The sequence below is a fragment of the Dysidea avara genome, chromosome 8, assembly GCF_963678975.1.
Source record: "Dysidea avara chromosome 8, odDysAvar1.4, whole genome shotgun sequence".
NCBI classification, from domain to species: domain Eukaryota; kingdom Metazoa; phylum Porifera; class Demospongiae; order Dictyoceratida; family Dysideidae; genus Dysidea; species Dysidea avara.
The window spans coordinates 1,047,182-1,065,000 of NC_089279.1; the positions used below are offsets into that span (position 1 = coordinate 1,047,182).

The 17,819-nt window shown below is 37.7% G+C and overlaps 1 protein-coding gene across 4 annotated transcripts in view; it reads left to right on the forward strand.

Annotated features, from left to right (window-relative positions):
• Nucleotides 1-17,819, forward strand: part of LOC136265143 (uncharacterized) — a 37,959-nt gene that overhangs the window by 1,589 nt on the left and 18,551 nt on the right. For 2 of the 4 annotated variants that reach the window (XM_066059947.1, XM_066059946.1), the window contains exons 2-10: nucleotides 1,069-1,280; nucleotides 3,936-4,491; nucleotides 7,724-8,192; nucleotides 12,356-12,483; nucleotides 12,534-12,706; nucleotides 12,753-12,799; nucleotides 15,042-15,224; nucleotides 17,548-17,706; nucleotides 17,803-17,819. The exon at nucleotides 17,803-17,819 is cut by the window's right edge and continues 175 nt beyond it. In XM_066059947.1, the coding sequence (XP_065916019.1) occupies nucleotides 1,245-1,280; nucleotides 3,936-4,491; nucleotides 7,724-8,192; nucleotides 12,356-12,483; nucleotides 12,534-12,706; nucleotides 12,753-12,799; nucleotides 15,042-15,224; nucleotides 17,548-17,706; nucleotides 17,803-17,819 (1,768 nt within the window). In that variant the 5' untranslated portion in view covers nucleotides 1,069-1,244. Of the gene's footprint in view, nucleotides 1-1,068; nucleotides 1,281-3,935; nucleotides 4,492-7,723; nucleotides 8,193-12,355; nucleotides 12,484-12,533; nucleotides 12,707-12,752; nucleotides 12,800-15,041; nucleotides 15,225-17,547; nucleotides 17,707-17,802 lie in introns of those variants that run through there. The other 2 variants (XM_066059948.1, XM_066059949.1) reach the window with 2 other exon arrangements.

Consider the following 17,819-nt stretch of genomic DNA (forward strand, 5'->3'; position numbering starts at 1 on the left):
GGTTGAAAACAGCCTAAAATTTATGCTAAAAACATGAAAAATGCTAAAAATAACAATGCCAATCTATACTGCAACTTTTCCTCAAAAATTAAAAAAGTTATTTTTTAGGGGGGCAGACCACTGAAAACACATGAAGGCACATGTACAGCAAACATCTTGTAGAAGTCCTTGCACACGATTTATGAAGCATGATCATAGTCTTGTGCCCAGACCACTTTTTTTCTTTAGTGCAGGAAGAAGAAACATCTCCCCCACACAAAAGAAAAGGTGGTTTGGACACGAGACTAGCGTGTAATGCCAGAATGGTTCTCTGGCATTATGCTTTGTGTCCAGATAGTTGAGTGTTGTACTTCTGTGTTGTGTAAGTATCCATTGTGGGTTGTGCTGCATCAGGCAGTCTATTAGAAAATTCAGTTGCATAAATACTTTTAAAATTTCATAAAAACTTGTTGATATGATTTAGAGTTGCTCTAAAGACTTTTTGGCCTCGATTACCACTGCCAAGCTGTTGTGAAAGAAAAATGAGGCTGGCTTTAGGGTAATATTTTAGGCTAGAAATGCCCAAGCCCTACGACTGTACTGTATAATAAGCTTATCATTGGGACGAGTCCCACACCAGCGAGTTGACGTCTCATTTACGGACAATTACAAGAAAACACAGATAACTTACAGAAGGTTGATACGTACATGAACAATAACTGGCTACACTATTTTAGTACAGGTACTCCTCTATTATATAGGAGAAATTGTGTGGCCCCTTACACATTTTTTATTTGTAGTACACTAGACCTTGAATCTCACTAAGACCAGTAAAAGTGACTGTCCTATTAGAGTAGTTTACAGTTCACTCTATAATGAACTTGTATAATTATTTGAAATACTAATCTGAATACCTTTGTGATTAATTGACACTCTCATTATACAATGACCATGCAACTTCCAGCCTTTGTCAAACTTTTGATTGACTTAATAAATGTAGCAATAAGATCAACTATAATTCTATTAGCATGTTATGAGTCATGTGTACCCCACATGGTGGACCTGATCACAATTTGTTCTTCTCTACAGGTCACAACTTTGAGGACACCAGCAGCCCATACTTATTCCAAATGATGATCGCCCAGGATAAACTGCTCAAGTCAATGGCAGCTCTGCAGATGCGCTGGGCAGAACGGAACTTCTCCACATTAGAACTCTACCACCATATGACCTGTTGTTAGACTTTCCACTGACTGATAAGAGTAATGAGTTTGTATTCTATCCTCAACAATCCTGGATTTGTAAGTTTAAGGAAGTAGCTACTTTGCCATATGCCTAGTAGACTACAAGTTGTTGGAGAATCAAGTCACCAGCTGGGTGGGTGTGGTGATTTTCTTTGAGTTTTGCTAGTGATAAGATTCACACTCCCTGCTGGACTTTTCATTTAAGTCCTTTTTTGTGGGTCCTGTACTTCTAATGATGTACAGGGTTGGGGGAGCAGGGGTCAAAACTCCTCATTCTTTTAGAATTAAAAAAAAATTGTTTTTGAACATCTTAAACATATTCAGGTCAGAGGAGATAGGACATGTGTGCATGCTGCTCGCTGTAATTCCATAATTATTAGGAATTTCATACGAGTTCCAATAGTGATAATACAAAACCAGCAAATGTCAGTGAAGGTCACTAGGGGTCAGTGGATCTTTAGATAGCACTTCACGTATGCTTCAGTGATTTTACGCTATTTCACCAAGAAATCCAGGGGCCTTTACAAAACAAAAGCACTATAGCCTATAGCCTTGAACTTTATGTAAAGTACTATATTCACTAAGCCCCAGTGAATCCCATTGTTTGTTCGTTTTGTACTGCGACTATTGAGATTCACATGATGGTATGTAATAATTAATCTATTAAATCAAGCATGCAAGGGTCCTCAAAGAGGCACACAGCGAATTTGCCCCTATATTCCAAATCATTTTTCAGCACTCTCTGGATTCAGGCCTAGTCCCGCAAGATTGGAAAATTGCTAATATTGTCCCAGTACACAAGAAGGGGGATAAGAGCTCTGCCCCCAATTACAGACCAGTGTCATTAACTTCAATCAGTAGCAAAATCTTTGAACATATTTTAGCGTCACAAATAATGCACCATCTACAGTCTAACAATATTCTCTCTGACTCGCAACATGGTTTCAGAAGAAATAGATCTTGTGGATCACAATTAATTGCATTTGTACATGATCTGATGTTGAACCACAACAATGGTATTCAGTCCGACATTATTTATACAGACTTTGCCAAAGCCTTCAACAAGGTTCCTCATCAGCATTTACTTTATAAGTTGAAATGGTATGGCATAGACAACAATATTTATCAGTGGATTAAATCTTTTCTAACAAATCGTCATCAACAAGTAATCATAGATGGCTCAATTTCTTCTCCAATTCCAGTTACTTCCGGAGTTCCACAAGGCACAGTCCTAGGTCCCATACTGTTTTCAATATACATAAATGATCTATCAGAAGCCATCAAACACTCCACAATAAGACTATTTGCTGATGACTGCATATTATACAGACAAATTATTATTATTTGTTTTTACTGTGCAGAAATCACAAATGATTATAACGCACAGATATAATTACTTAAGTTGTTACAAAAATTATCCAGGGAAGGGGAATTAATTATATAGGGGGGAAGGGGGTTCCAAAGTTTAATTGCAGAGGGGAAAAAGGAAAATTTATACAAGTCAATGTTTGTCGTCAGTTGCCTGTAGTATCCTTTTCTTAATCGCGAATCATTAGGGGTAAAGTACTCTTTGGGGATATCAATAAGATCATTAATAATTTTATACATCATTATAAGTTTAGCTCTCTCTCTTCTTTGTTGTAAAGGAGGTAAGTTAAGTGTGCTTAGCATGTTAGTAACACTAGAGTAACTTGAAAACTCAAATGTACAGAAGATGCTATTTTACTCCAAAGCGACATTAACTCCTTTATGGAATGGGCCTTGATATGGCAAATGAAACTCAACGTAGATAAATGTCACAACATGAGTGTAACCCTAAGTAAGCTTTATACTATCTCAAGAACCTATTACATGGATAACTCTCCCTTGTCCCAAGTTGACAGTTGCAAGTGCTTAGGTGTCATCATCCAATCAGACCTAAAATGGAACATGCATGTCAACTACATAACAGCTAAAGCCAACAAAACATTGGGATTTCTCAAACGTAATATCTCATGTGCCTCAATCCATGCTAAGAAATTAGCATACACCGTATTTATTCGTTCCCACTCGAATATGCTGCAACAGTGTGGGCACCCTGGCAGTCTATCTTAATATCCCGGTTAGAGCAGATATAACGAAGAGCAGCCCGGTTTGTGACCAATACATACACACGTGACCCTACTGTTAGCGTAACTAACCTGCTGGACTGGGAATCACTTGAAAGCAGACGATTAAAATTAAGATTATCCATGATGTACAAAATTATCCACAATGAAATTGATATCCCATTTGATTTGTATACTAACTTTGCAACATATTCCAGTACAAGAAATTATCATCCTTTTAACCTCCTATCATTGCAAGCATCAAAGACCTCATATCAGTCCTCATTTTTTCCAGCAACAATTTCACTTTGGAATGATTTACCTAACCTAGCTAAAGACTCTAATTCACTTGAAGTATTTAAATCTATAATTAAATTATAATTTACTTATTGTATTGAATTATTTTTTTTTTTTGTGATTTGTCTGTACATTTGTCTTCATTTCTGAAGTTGTACAGTATAGGTAAATAATAATAATAATAATAATAATATCAATATAGCTCACCCTATGGGGGTAGCTACTAGCTAGCTATAACTTATTGGAATACCACATGTAATTGCAAGAAATTCAGTCTGACTGCTCTATTAGAGCATATTTTGACAACATCCATGTGCACCCACCCTAGATACTTGATCACGACATTTTGTATCCTAAATTTATTGGGGCAGTTCGCGATCGAGAATCGATGGCGAGTGGCAGTGACGATCAGATGTTACCCGCTCCATGGCCACTTGGCTACAGGAAGATGGTATCGTTGGAACTTAGTGAAGTACATGAACGGGCGAAGAAGAAAAAGAAGAGTCAAGTTGACGATACACAAATATTAGAACAAGATTTGATCAGTAGCGGAGAAGAGGAGGACTCGGAAGAGTTTTATTCAGCTCCAGAATCTCCTCTCAGTTCTGATGACACGTCTCTCGGTGACGCCGTGTTGTTATCACCCACTAGCAGGGTGGGGCTACCAGAGGCAGTGAGGAAGAAGGGAGCTCAGTCGAAGAAGAAGAAGAAACGAAAGGCACAGAACAGGAAAATTGCAAGAGATGAGTTCTTCAGACCAATCTGTAACCTGTTTGAAGATGAAGATAGTGTATTGGCAGTGTCTGACCTGTCTCTGACTGATTTGGGTGGAGTACTCAGTTTAACTGAACTGTGTTTGATAAAGATACAACAGGTTGTGAAAAGTGAGTAGTGGTTAATTGTATTGAAGTGTGTTTACTAGGATTAGGCCACTCCAATAGGTAATATGTTTCTGGTCTACCCCCCACATCTTTCTTTGAGAATGTGAAATTTCTGAAATACTATAATGCCTGCATTGGCTTTTGAAAAAGTCAGATTTTAGAAATACATATTGGGCTGGAATAAGTATGCTGCTCTAGTACCGTAATTGTAAATCTGTTAGTGAAAACCTGCAAGAAATAGGCATTGTGTATCGAGTAATTCATAGTACGATTGATATACTCTAATAGAACAGTCATGTAGTAAATCATAAAAATTATTTAATTCAACAATCATTTCTTCATTGTTGCTTTGTTGTGGAATTCTATCTGCCCACATTTATAAGGACCATAGCAGCCTGGCCTTACGTCAAACAACACAAAAAAAAACATTATAATTATTAGGCTGGAGTGTTCAGCTATCGTAATGTTAGCATGCTAGGGGTAGTGGTGTAGCTACCATTGAGGGCTGCCTTGGTAAAAAATTCTCAACAACAGACTGAGTAGACCTGAGTTTAGGCACTCCTGATTTTCTACTCAAATGTTTATACTAGACAGCATTACTGTAATTCAAGTTGCTGAAAAGTGGTCCAGCGCCGTGTCACCATAGGCGTAGGCTCTGGCCCTACTCAGTACTACAGCCATAGATTGTAAAAGATCTAACACAGCAGTCATCATAATATATTCTAATAGAGCATTCAGTACAGATTATAACCACTGTTCTCATTATATTGCTTGGTCTGAATCATTTAAAATTTTATTGTATCAAATTACTTTTCAAAAATTCCAATGAGTCAACTGCATGGCATCATGCAAATCAGTTACAATAAAAAAATAGCCTCCACATGTCAATTCAAAGCATACATTTTCAAAATTTTCCTTGAAGGAGCATGCCCCCAGAGTCCCTAGCTTGACATGCTTAGCACATGCAGTTGAGCATCACATGAAAGAGATAATCTCTGACTTAAACATCACATCAGATCAATAACGAGTATAGTGTGCATGACTATGACCTTCCTTGCAGTCCATGGATCACCTGACCACTCAAACTACCTCTGGAGTAATTCAGTTTTTGTGCCAGTTGAATGCAATTAAACTAGTTTAATAATTGAAGCATGGTATACTGTAGCATTAACTTAGCTGGAGTATTACTTATGACATGTAGAAAAGTGCTCAGAGTCAGTTTCTTCCATCCAACCAGAGAGTCAACCTGCAAATGTTGTACCACCCATGCTTGATAGTTTTTGTGAATCAGTTGAGTCAGAAGCAGACCCTTTTAATTAGGTCAATGTATAAACTTTACCTCGGTAAAAATTTATTCCTGGCTATGCCACTGAGGGGAACATCAAGTCAAGAAGTAGTCACTGCCAAAAGTTTTGTAGAACCACTTGCAGCTGGGATCAAGATGTTTGATCATTTCCTTGATTGCTTGATTTCATCTAAAACGGTCAGTATAGAAACCTTATAAGTTCTCATTTTGCTTACAAGTTAGGTTCTAAGGTCTTGTAGACCCATCTGGAACTGGGATCAAAATAAATCAAGCAGTCAAGAGGTTAATTTACACTAACAACTCCTTGTTGAACTTGAATGACACACCCTAACAGAGCAGCTGTGGAAATATACTACTGTAATATATACCACAACAATGGCGGATCCAGGATGGGGCATTTGGGACAAATGCCCCCCTCCCCGAGGAGCCAGCCATAGCTACTTCTGATTAAAATACTAAGCTTTATGTCAGGTCAAGATCCTTTTTAAAAACTGATGAACGTATGCACATTTTATTGCAAATTCACCTGAAACTAAAGCACAAAGTCAAGATAGCTGTGAAATAGTCACCCAGTACCTTCGTGCGTACTAAGCGTCTCTAAAATAATTATTGTGTTGCTGTTGTTCAAGACATTCAGAACCTTTAAAACAGCTTTTAAGACTTCACAACATCTGCAAAGGTCAAAACGGCAAAAATCAACAGTGAGACATTACTAAGAGGTGATTATTTGCTGCTTCAAAAAAGCAACTACTAACAAGAGAATCTGGCCATAGATATACTGACACCTGGGGTTAGTATACCTATGATCTGGCTCTCCCCAACCACCTAAAACTTAGCCTGTTTGTGCCCCTCCCCTTGCCAGCTGATCCGTCCCTGCACAATCACTTTGTACTGTTCACCTTGCTGATAAGATCACCTTGTTGTGATCATGTGTGTTTCTATTTTATTGACAATATGGTAACCTCATTAATAAGGCCAGTGGTCACAAGAACTGAATTAGCAAGCTAATTGAATGCTCTTTCAATAAAATGATCAGCTAAGCAGGCAACATGAGTAACGTTTGATATGGAACTTTCTAGCCTATACTGAATACATATCACAATTATTCTTGACCTCACAGCAGCTGTGTTTAGTCAGTAATCAGATTTAGTTACTCTATCCCAACCTGCTAAAAGTTATGCTGTACTCCAGGAAGCAACTAAATGTACTGTATAGGGAAAAAACATTGCATAGTGAATCATAAGGCTTGCCTAAGGGGGGGTATTCAAACTGACTTGTTAATTGTGTATTCTATCAAGGTGAACGTTTTGTAGGAACTTGATTATTCAAATCTTGTGACAATTACTGTTCTATTAGAATGTTTTATCATATATATGTAAACCCCAGGTGGTTTTATATATCTATGGTTTTATCAACAGGTGTATGTTCAATTAGAGTATTTTATATGGGGACATTTACTAGTATTTGAAAAACTGATAAAATGATACACAGGTTATAATGAGGTCCCGCTAGCTGACCAGGTGTATGTAACCCAAGTGAGTGTGGCACAAATTGCACCTCATCACATCAACAGGAAATATCTCAGTATGTCAATGGAATATTGGAATTCTGTAGCCAATTAAAAGGGCTGAAATTTGTGTGGCCATTGTATGATGACATTGAAGTTATAAAGTTTTTTAGTATACAAATTACAGTGGTCCCTACAGTATCTGGCCATTGATTATAGGAATGTTCTGTTATCCGAACTGTGGATGTGACTGTTCTATTAGAGTATTTTAGCTAAGCTCTGTATATAAATGTATGGGCTTTGAACTTTTCCATTATCTGATCACACCTAGGGCCTAATGAGTTCATAAAATGAAGGGACCACTGTATTTTGTGCCCACTGTCCACATGGTGGACCTGATCACAATTTGTTCATCTCTATAGGTCATGACTTTGAGGATACTACCATCCCATACTTATTCCAAATGATGATCACCCAGGATAAACTGCTCAAGTCAACAGCATCTCTGCAGATGCACTGGGCAGAACGGAATTTCTCCACATTAGAACTCTACCATGACCTGCTAACAGGCTATCATATATGTAGTCCACAGCCTAATAATAATAATGATAATATTAAGTTTGTTTTCTATCCTCAACGAACCTGGCCTGATTCCATGAATATCTCAGATCCAAGAGTTCACCAAACATCAATGCATTGTTTTATTCCTCGTCCGTTGTATTATAATGATGTTTGGGGGAATAACCTCTCTGTTGCCATGGGAATCATGAGGACCCTGGTGCACTTATGTGACTTCCTGTTTCCCTTATTTGGGGCTACCAGTGGAGGACTAGATAAAGTCACCTTAGAGATCCCAGCTGTGTGCCGAGTGGACCACTTCTTGAAGACAAGGTGAGGTAGGCTGTAGTCTCATCTGGGCAGTTGTTTGTGTTGGTGGGAAGGTTGGAAAGGGTTCTGATAATTTACAAGAGTAGTAGCACTTAGGGAGAAATGATTTGCAATACTTGCAAATCTTGCAAGCAAAGTTCTTGCATGGAAATGTCCCTTTTCTTGCAAGATTCTTGCAAATCTTGCATGATTCTTGTGAGGAAAATGTCCCTTTTCTTACAAGATTCTTGCAAATCTTGCATGATTCTTGTGAGGAAAATGTCCCTTCTCTTGCAAGTCACTTGCAAGTCTTGCAAGAAATTTGCAGGTCATTTCTCCCTGGGAGAACATTCCCCATTCATGGTGGAAAGGAAAACAGGTCTGACCTCATAGAACTATAGGTGAACACTGTTTGTGAGGTAAGTATTAGATTGTGTGTTCTATTAGAGTAATTGAACAAACTGTAAATACAATTAATAGGCTCTTCACTTTCCCAACAATTTCATTTACTGGTGTCTGAACAACTTGAATTGACTATGTATGAATATATGATACACTAACCATGTTTGTACTACATGAAACAGATGGTTAGACAACTACACTCTTAAGCTGTTAAAATGTTACTCTATTGCATTTTGTATGCTATTGCTAGAAACTTGATTGTTCAACAGGGGAAGTTATGTACATCAGTAGAGCAATTATTGTAATACTCTAATAGAACAATCATTTTGGAGATTGGGGTAATTGACTCTTACTGACTGTTATATTCAGGGAAGTACCCTGACTATTTATGATGTCAGGACCTAGCTAGCTAAGCAATATGTAGGAAATGGTTATGTAACATTTTGTATGCTAACAAGCACGTGAAACATGGCTCCCAGTCTACTGGGTGACTGCTTTATAGGATATCTCTCAATCTTGACATTATAATGATCATTCTACTAGATACAAATTACTATCTGAAATTTCTGGTTTCAGTAGTTTATTAGCAGTGTTGGGAGTAACGCGTTACATGAGTAATGCGTTACATAATATTATTACTTTTGTGGTAACTAAGTAATATAACGAAATACGCTATAAAAACGGGTAATATAACTCAAGTTACTTTACTTACTAATGTAACATGTTACCTAAGTAATATAGTCAGTGTAACGACTCTGATATTACATAATATTATTACTACAAGTAACGAAGTTACGAATCTCGTTAGTTATCCTTTGAGTAACCCTAGCCACAATGAAGTAATGAAGCCTACTGAATGAAGCTTATTCACCAGCTTCTTACTTACAACCAAGATTTGCACATTGTCCAACAACGCAATCATGTCACGTGATAAAGTGGTAGTTTCACACGTGACAGCTTAAGGCTATGGACACAAAGTAATATAATATGTAATATTATTATAGTTACTTTATTATATGGGTAATATGTAACTGTAACTAAATAGTTCAGTTGCAAGTAATATGTAATATGTAACTAGTTACTTTTACAAAGTAACTTTCCCAACACTGTTTATTAGAATAACTACTATTACTGAATATTTACCTGACTGCTTTATTAGCGTGACTGTTTTATTAGAGTGTCTTGATCTTGATGTCTATGTAGTGTAGTGTTGATATTTGGGTGGCTCAGGTTCTAGTTAAGTTCCCGGTTGTATATTAGAGTGTTGTTAACAAAGTTCCAGTGTATTTGAGCTGATGCTCGCTCTAGTTTCATAGTTACTTTAAGAACCTCATGACAATGATTCACAGTTCATCTATGAAAGCCAAATCAATAAAACACAACAATGAAGAACTATACACAATAACTTTATTGCCAGTGCACACTTCTTGGATCAAGACGTTTGACTGATAACATTCATGTGATCAAGTGTGTAGGTGGCTGGGGACAATACTATTGAGGAGTCAAGGTCATAAGTGGGTTGAACCAGGTGGGTTTGCAAAGTAAAGCAAGTTGTAGTTTTTTAATGAATACTTAAAGTGCCCAGAAGACAATTATCACTCTGCAATGAATAATGACTGCTTGTCAGAAACCGTGGTTAGGTTGAACTCCTCTTGGATATGCATGTGAAGCATAAGAACACGTTTTTGCTACAATTTCCCAAGAATAAGGACCATTGCCACCAGATCACCTTTCCCTGATCAAGTGCATGGGTGGCTGGGGATAATACTGTCCCCTCCATTACACCATTCCCGTCTTCTGTCTGTTGTAGCTTGTTCATATACCATACTAAGTGGCTTTACTAACAGCTTGCTAAACTAATCTTCATCAGGAATATGTTTTATTCCAAATGACTTCACACAAATTTTATATTTGGGGTACTCTTATATTTTTGAGTATTGATACCATGATAGTTCAGGGCCGGAGGAGGGAAAATTGAGTTTGTCAGGCCATTGACTATAATGTTGAAATTGCTACTGTATACATGTCAATGAGAGAGGAGCTGTTGCACAGTGTGCGAAGCACACTCTGTGAAGTGCGAAGCACGAGCATTCTAGGGGGGTCTGGGGGCATGCCCCCACAGGAAATTTTTGAAAATTAGAGTGATATTTCACTGCTAGCTAGCTATATAAATATGCTCAAGCCTATCTGTTGTTCTTCAGACTTTCTATACTATGTATAATTGTAGACCTGACATACAGCATGAAACTTGCTGTATGGTTCATTTAGTTATAGCTAGCAATTAGAAGTTCAAGGGGGGTCTGGGGGTGCAACCCCCAGGAGCTGCAGAATTTTTGCAATTTAAAGGTTTGAAAATGCCTTAAAATTTAAAATTGATGCTAAATTTTAAAGTAAAACTAGCTAGCAAATTGCAACTTTCCCCCCAAATTTTACAGGGAACCCATGCAGCATGGCCCCCTTTAGCTAGGATATAGTTACTATACAGTGAATTCACACAGCTACAATAAAATGCTACACAGCTACAGTATACTACTATACTGGTTTGTATGAAGTGAACGGATCATCACGTAAATATACTGGTGGACAGTCACGAGACCAATCAGCATTCGAAAATGGCGCGATGTGGGTGAGACTGAGAGTTTGCTCGGTATCTCGACAGGACGAGTGGGTAGTTGAAGAGGAGTGGTTTCTACTCAACATCTCATCCAGATGGCCACCATGTAATGTATGAGTGTGCAGCTTCTTGCCGCGGAATGAGTCATCTGGTTTGTCACTGCCAGCCCTTCGCCCGGTAAAAGAAGCCAAGAGAGACAAGCCAAGGAATGCTAATGATTATTTTATGAAGATTGAATTGTGATATAAGTGTGCTGGTTTAGAATCAAAGAAAAAATTTGTATAAATAGATTTAAATAAATTTGTAACTACAAAGTCACAAATCTTACAGCAGTTGGCTACTATTATTACATAAATATTATAATTATGTACAATATACATATAACTTAAGAAGCTACCTCTTTAGTTGTACTTTTATTGTCAGGTGGATGTGTACTGGTCAACTCATTATGCAGCTATACTAGTGAGATTAGGTAGTGAAGCAGCATGACCCCTTCACTTCACAGTGTAATTGATAATCAGGGGTAGCACTTCCTTGCAATGTCTGTAGTGACTGGGATGATTGCGAAGGAACTTCTCACATTGTTTATAATGCTGTATATTTGTGGAACAAAACTGAAAACAAAGTGGGATAGCTGAGATACTTTCCAGTAATTGACAGTTGTGGCATGTAACTTGTGTCTGGCCAGCAACATTCATTCCTTTGATCCAGTATATGATGGGTCACTAGTCATTATCATGTTACAATAAATAAACAAGTGTAAGAGAAACAATAGAAATTTTAATATCAAGTAGAAATGAAAGCAAGGAAACAGGAGAGGTCATCTGCAGCTATACTAGTGGAATTTTAATCCCTAATTTGGTCATGGCTGTATGTGATTGAATTAGGGATTGAATGTCCACTAGTAAAGCTGCAGGTGTAGATGATGTCCCTTGTTTCCTTGCTTGTTATTACTATGATCCCTACTCAAATTTCTAATTTTTTTCTTACACTTTTTATTCATATATTTCATTGGGTTGTCATGGGACATTCATGTGGAAACCTCACTTTTTTCAGTGTGTATCAGTTAGTATGGTGTATCTTCACTTATTGTACGCATATTATTAGTGGTCACCATGTGATTGGGTAGCGAAATGTCACAGAGTGATCAGTGTCATCTTATCATATTCAGGTATCCCAAGGTTACCAAATCACATTCAGAGTGTTTGAAGTTGTGGCCAGCTTATGTCTGCTGGGCCCGAGGGCACATGAAACAAGCTTCTGACTTCTTTGTTGAAATCATAGCAAAACTGAAAGACAGTGAGTTACTATCATTATGTGTTGGTGTAATGTGTGCACTAATATATTAGAGTGTGACAAGGCGATCTGTTGGAATGAGCTGGGAAGGATGATGGTATGGTGTGGAGATCGACTACATACATCAACATTCTTTAATAAGAGCCTGGAGGTTGTGTTTGACATATTAGATGACAAACAGTTGGTGAAAGAATGTTTGATACAGAAAGATGTTCACCATAAACTGGTATAGTATGGTGTGGGTTGGTGTACATTAAATGGAATACACACAGGTACAAGTGAGTACATTTGCTATGATGGCATCTGTCTGGGATGTGGGGTGAGTTGCTATGGAGATGTGTTTTTGTTGAAATAGAATTTAGACATAGTCCACTTTAAACTCTAGCTAACAGAACAATGAGTACTAAAATAATACTCACAGCAGGACGAGTAGAATATATTTTGTTGACATGAGTGTGAGAGGATGGGTGTTAACAACTAAGAGACTGGGCACTTTGATGTACATATATGGCTTCATGTTTAGCTTGCATGAACTGTTATACTGACACGATTTTTTGCTTGTCAACATTGCACATTTGGTGTTAATATCTTACTGGTATCAACACATGGTAGTGTGTCGTGCGGCCAAGAAAGCTGGCGACCACACCATGAGTATATTAACAGGAAGAAAGAAAACAGCTTTTTCATGTGTGCATAGCTCCATGGCCCCTTCTCCAAAGCATACCATTTTTGCATTATAGCTGTCCCCCAGGTAGGGTATGCCACACAGCAAATTACATTAAATTTGCAACAGCCATTTGCAAGATATGGGTGTTCAAAATGTTGCTTTAATTTCTTCGTTTTTATCTTCTCATGCCGTACAGGGCTACGGGACTTTGATTTCTTTTCACACACTTTGCAAAAATTGCTGTAAAATGCAAACGTGTAACTCGATTGCCTTGATCTGTAGCATGAATGAAGAGCGTGTAACGGTGGATTCACATACCAAGTTTGTTGTGAATCTGAGGAGTTTTCAAGGAGTTATGAGCGTTTATTCACATATAAAAAGATTGAACTTCTGTCATGGCTACAGGGTAAACTGAGTATAGAAATAACTTGAAAATTGGTGTGTAGATAGGCTGATCATCGTAGCAGTGCCTTTTGATAGTTTGAATAGCAATAGAGTTACAGTGACAAAGTTATAAAGAAAAAACTAAGCAAGTGTAAAATCGCGGGATCGAGATGTTCTAATAGAGTAGTCACTGCGGGGTAAAAAAGTGTGCAAAAAAATGTCAAAAAAAACTTATCAGAGTTTGAACCAGGGACCTCCATACCTAACACCTGCATCCTTAACCACTGAACCCACTGCTACCTTGGCTGATCACCTCACTTAATTTCATCATAATAATTATGTTCATAATTTCATAGATCTATCAATAGAACATTCTATGTATGTTCTATTAGAACTCCTCAAAAAAATGTACACTCTATTAGAATATTACAATAATATTATCAAATATTGAATTAATCACGCAATGAAATACATTTATAAGTCTGTCTTCAATAATCATCATTGTATCTACATAGAAAAGAAGAAATGTGAGTAAAACAAACCTCAAAGTCAGCCATGGACTGGTTTTGGGACCTGATAAAGTACAAAAAGAAGTGAAATCCACACAAAAACAGTTAAGTTGTGAAAAAATGGTGCGGCCTTAAAAAGCCTGGGTGAAAAAGTTGTGAAATCAAAAGTATCGGCCAAGAAACGGCTGCAATGATGTTAATGCTAACAGACATTGTTAAAATTTATTAGCATTAACATCATTGCAGCCATTTCTTGGCCGCCACCTTTGATTTCACAACTTTTTTCACCCAGGATTTTTAAAGCCGCACCATTTTTTCACCCAGCTTGGCTGTTTTTGTGTAGATATATGTTACAAAACCATTTCAATTCAAATCGCACATCAGGAAAAATCAAATAACACGATACCAGTGGATAGCTACACTATCATACTGATGAGGTTTTGACCCTCAGCAGTACTCAAGGCTGATTTTAAGAGCTGTCTTTTCTGGGTGGTGTGGTGAGCTCGAATGGCAGTTTCTGGCCTTGTGAGGAACCTGGCTTGACAAGAATCAGTGGTGTACTGGTGGATGGCCTGATAAGGTTGGCCAGACATTTTTTTTCTTTTAATTTTGCTAAATATCAGCCACTTAGAAGCCAGTACAGCCCTGTAATCTCATGTCTGTTGTGCCATTTCGAAGCCTACCTCTTTCCTTCCCCGCCACCCCCACCATCCACCCCTTTGCGAGCACTCGTGATGCTACTTCACTCGTCCAACTGCTCAGATTTTCTATCTTGTTTGGTGGGAAATTCTTCAAGTACTGGAAGTGGTCTCAAAGGTAACGGCTTGAAGCATTTCTTGTGTAAATTTCATATGCATGTTTGCTATCCTTGGCAAGTTATACTGACTTAAAAAAAATTTTATTTGTTTATCTCGATTCTTCTAATGTGCGATTTGGATTGTTTTACCAAAATCCAGTCACATATGCTACCATATGTTACCATCTGTTGCTATCTGTTACAGAATAATGAATGATGAGAGTTCCAGAGGGGCAGCAAAGTCATGGAAGGTTGTGTTGAAGGAATATGTTACCATCAGTGGTGGAGGTGTGTCCACTTGGTACTTCCATCAAGCTGCCATGGAGTCTCGACTGTGTTTCCACTCTGTCTGTTGTGTTGTGGGGAGTGAACCAGTGAAGAGTCACAGGTGAAGTATAGTACAGTATGTTCACTGATCTGTAAAAACACATCCGAAAATGACAGTTGGTTTCTCTCAAAAGAAAACATTGTTGACTGATTGTTGATTTATACTCCACCAATCAGCCATGGCTGTTCCTCCTTAGCAGAGACACACATACAATACTACACCACACAATGTATACATACGATACTACACCACACAATGTATACACATACAATACTACACCACACAATGTATACATACACAATACAATTACAACAACAAAACTTTACATTTGATACACATACATAACACTACAACGTAAAACAAGGGAAAAATAATTAACCTAGTAGATGTCCATAAAGAGTATTAAAAAGTCACCAGACCAAGTAAATAATAATACAGTGTTCCACCACATGGTTGCTTTAATGTGGAAAAATGTTGGCCAAAACTAGTTTTGTGGCAAAAAAATGGCAAAAGTGTGGTGGTGGTGTATGGGTCATGTATAAATGATTTGACCCAAACTCAAGTGGTGGCTCAAAAGTAATTGGAGTATAATGAATACACTGGCGATGCATCATGATGAGTACTCTGTACTGCACTAGCAGGTGACATGGTAACCACCCAAGATGATGGTGACTGCCAGAAATATGATCAAACTTCCATAGACCACAAGTATAACTTTAACTGCCTGATTGCACAGATGTTGTGAGATATTAAATGACCCCACACAGGAAGAGCATACAACATTTCAGTTGCAGCAAAGTTGTCGAGATTTATTTTGGCTTCATTACAGGTTTGAAAAGGGCCTTACCAGACCAGCACTTTTATAGCTTCCTCATAAAATGTCTGACATTTAAATAACTTATTTATAATTTTATATAGTGCATTCAAATTTGTGTAATTCCATCCATGAATCATACAGTATAGTAGTACTGATAATGGAGATTTACACTTTTTTACAATAAAAATTATACCAAAAACCAGCGTTACAATACATTCATGATACCATGGGAATATTGGGCTTGATTTTTCACTGTTTACTCAGAACACAATTGAGGCTTCTGTTTATATTAGTTTGCAATAGTTCCTGTGGAGATCACCTGGTATTTGGATAGCTAACAGTTTTTGTATTTGAAATATTATGTATGGAATTATGTAGTGAACTACTCTATTAGAGCATAGATGATATAACCCGTTGGATTGGAAACTGCACTGTGTGCCCATGGACTTTGTACAAGAACCAGTGTCCTTAGGCTGGTTTCACACCTCAACAAATTTAATCCTATTACAGTAGAATGGTGGCATTAACAACTTTACTTTGTTACGAGAATGACTTGTGGTGTTGTTATGATAATTGTTTTAGTTAGTTTGACCACTTTGCATCACTTTTGGTCAGAAGGCTTACAATGGCAGACTACATACTTTGTTGGAAGCACATTCTTGGCTAAATTAAGTGCTGTAGGTGGAACAAGAAAGTTAACTATGCTATAAAAAATGCCATTGGCTAAATAATATGCCTTCCCATAACTTCTTTGGCAAATTTTTGGGATGGTATTTTTGGCAAAACTGGAAGCACATTCTCTCTGTGATTCTATACAGTATTGCTACACAATTTATACTATGAAAGTCATCTAATAATGCTCCATGGTATGGTCTGAGTGCGAAGGGTGTAGCGTACAGCGTTTCAGTGTTTTCCTTGAATGCGTCCAAACCATTTGATCTCACGATCAGTTTTGCTTCTACCGTTTGCACAATAAAGAGCCAATTTGCCTCGAAACTTGCTGTTGGCTTCCAAAACATCTTGAGAAAGAACCTTTTACCAGTGGTGAGTCTTGTTTCACCCAGAGAAACTTGTCTTGTTATTGAAAGGGGTGCGAAACCAGCCTGTAACCAGTGGTGCTTACTAGTTTCCAATCCAGGGGGGTATATTATCTTTGATTAGAGCACTCAAATTATGCTGAGTATCCGTTTTCTATTATGAAGTTGTAGACCCTCATCAGTATCCAAAATTGATAAATAGTGTATGTTATATTAGAATATCAAAGCCTAGTATGAGGTGACTGATTCACATGTTTATCATTGTCTGATACCATTGGGGCTCAAAGGGTCCACTATATAATGGTCTCAATTATTGTAACCATAACTGTCCAAATAGTGTGACTTCTAGAAGAGTCTCTTTTGTGAAAGATGTATGTTCTATTAGAGTATTTAATCAGAACTTTGTATATAAATGCACGGGCCTCAACAAATTCATTTACCTGAATACTTTAGTGGCTAGCTAGCAGACAGTTGGATGGATAATGGAGGTAGTCCTAATGTATTATAGATCACTGTATGATTCTCACAGGAGGGGTAATACAATGTCACAATGGTTGAAGGATTGTGAGGAGTTTGGACTGGAGTATGCCCCAAACTATCCAGCCATCTACTATCACCTGTCTCTGGTCTATGCTTTGATGAACATGCCAGAGAAGTCTCAAAGGAACTTCCTCAATTATATCAACAAGTGAGTTACCTGTTTTGCTAGTTGAGCATTTGGAGTTTTTGTCAAAACTTTCTGTGACTGGTACAAGTGTACAATAAAATGATTTCCTTTCTCTAGTTTTGCAGGGTTACAGA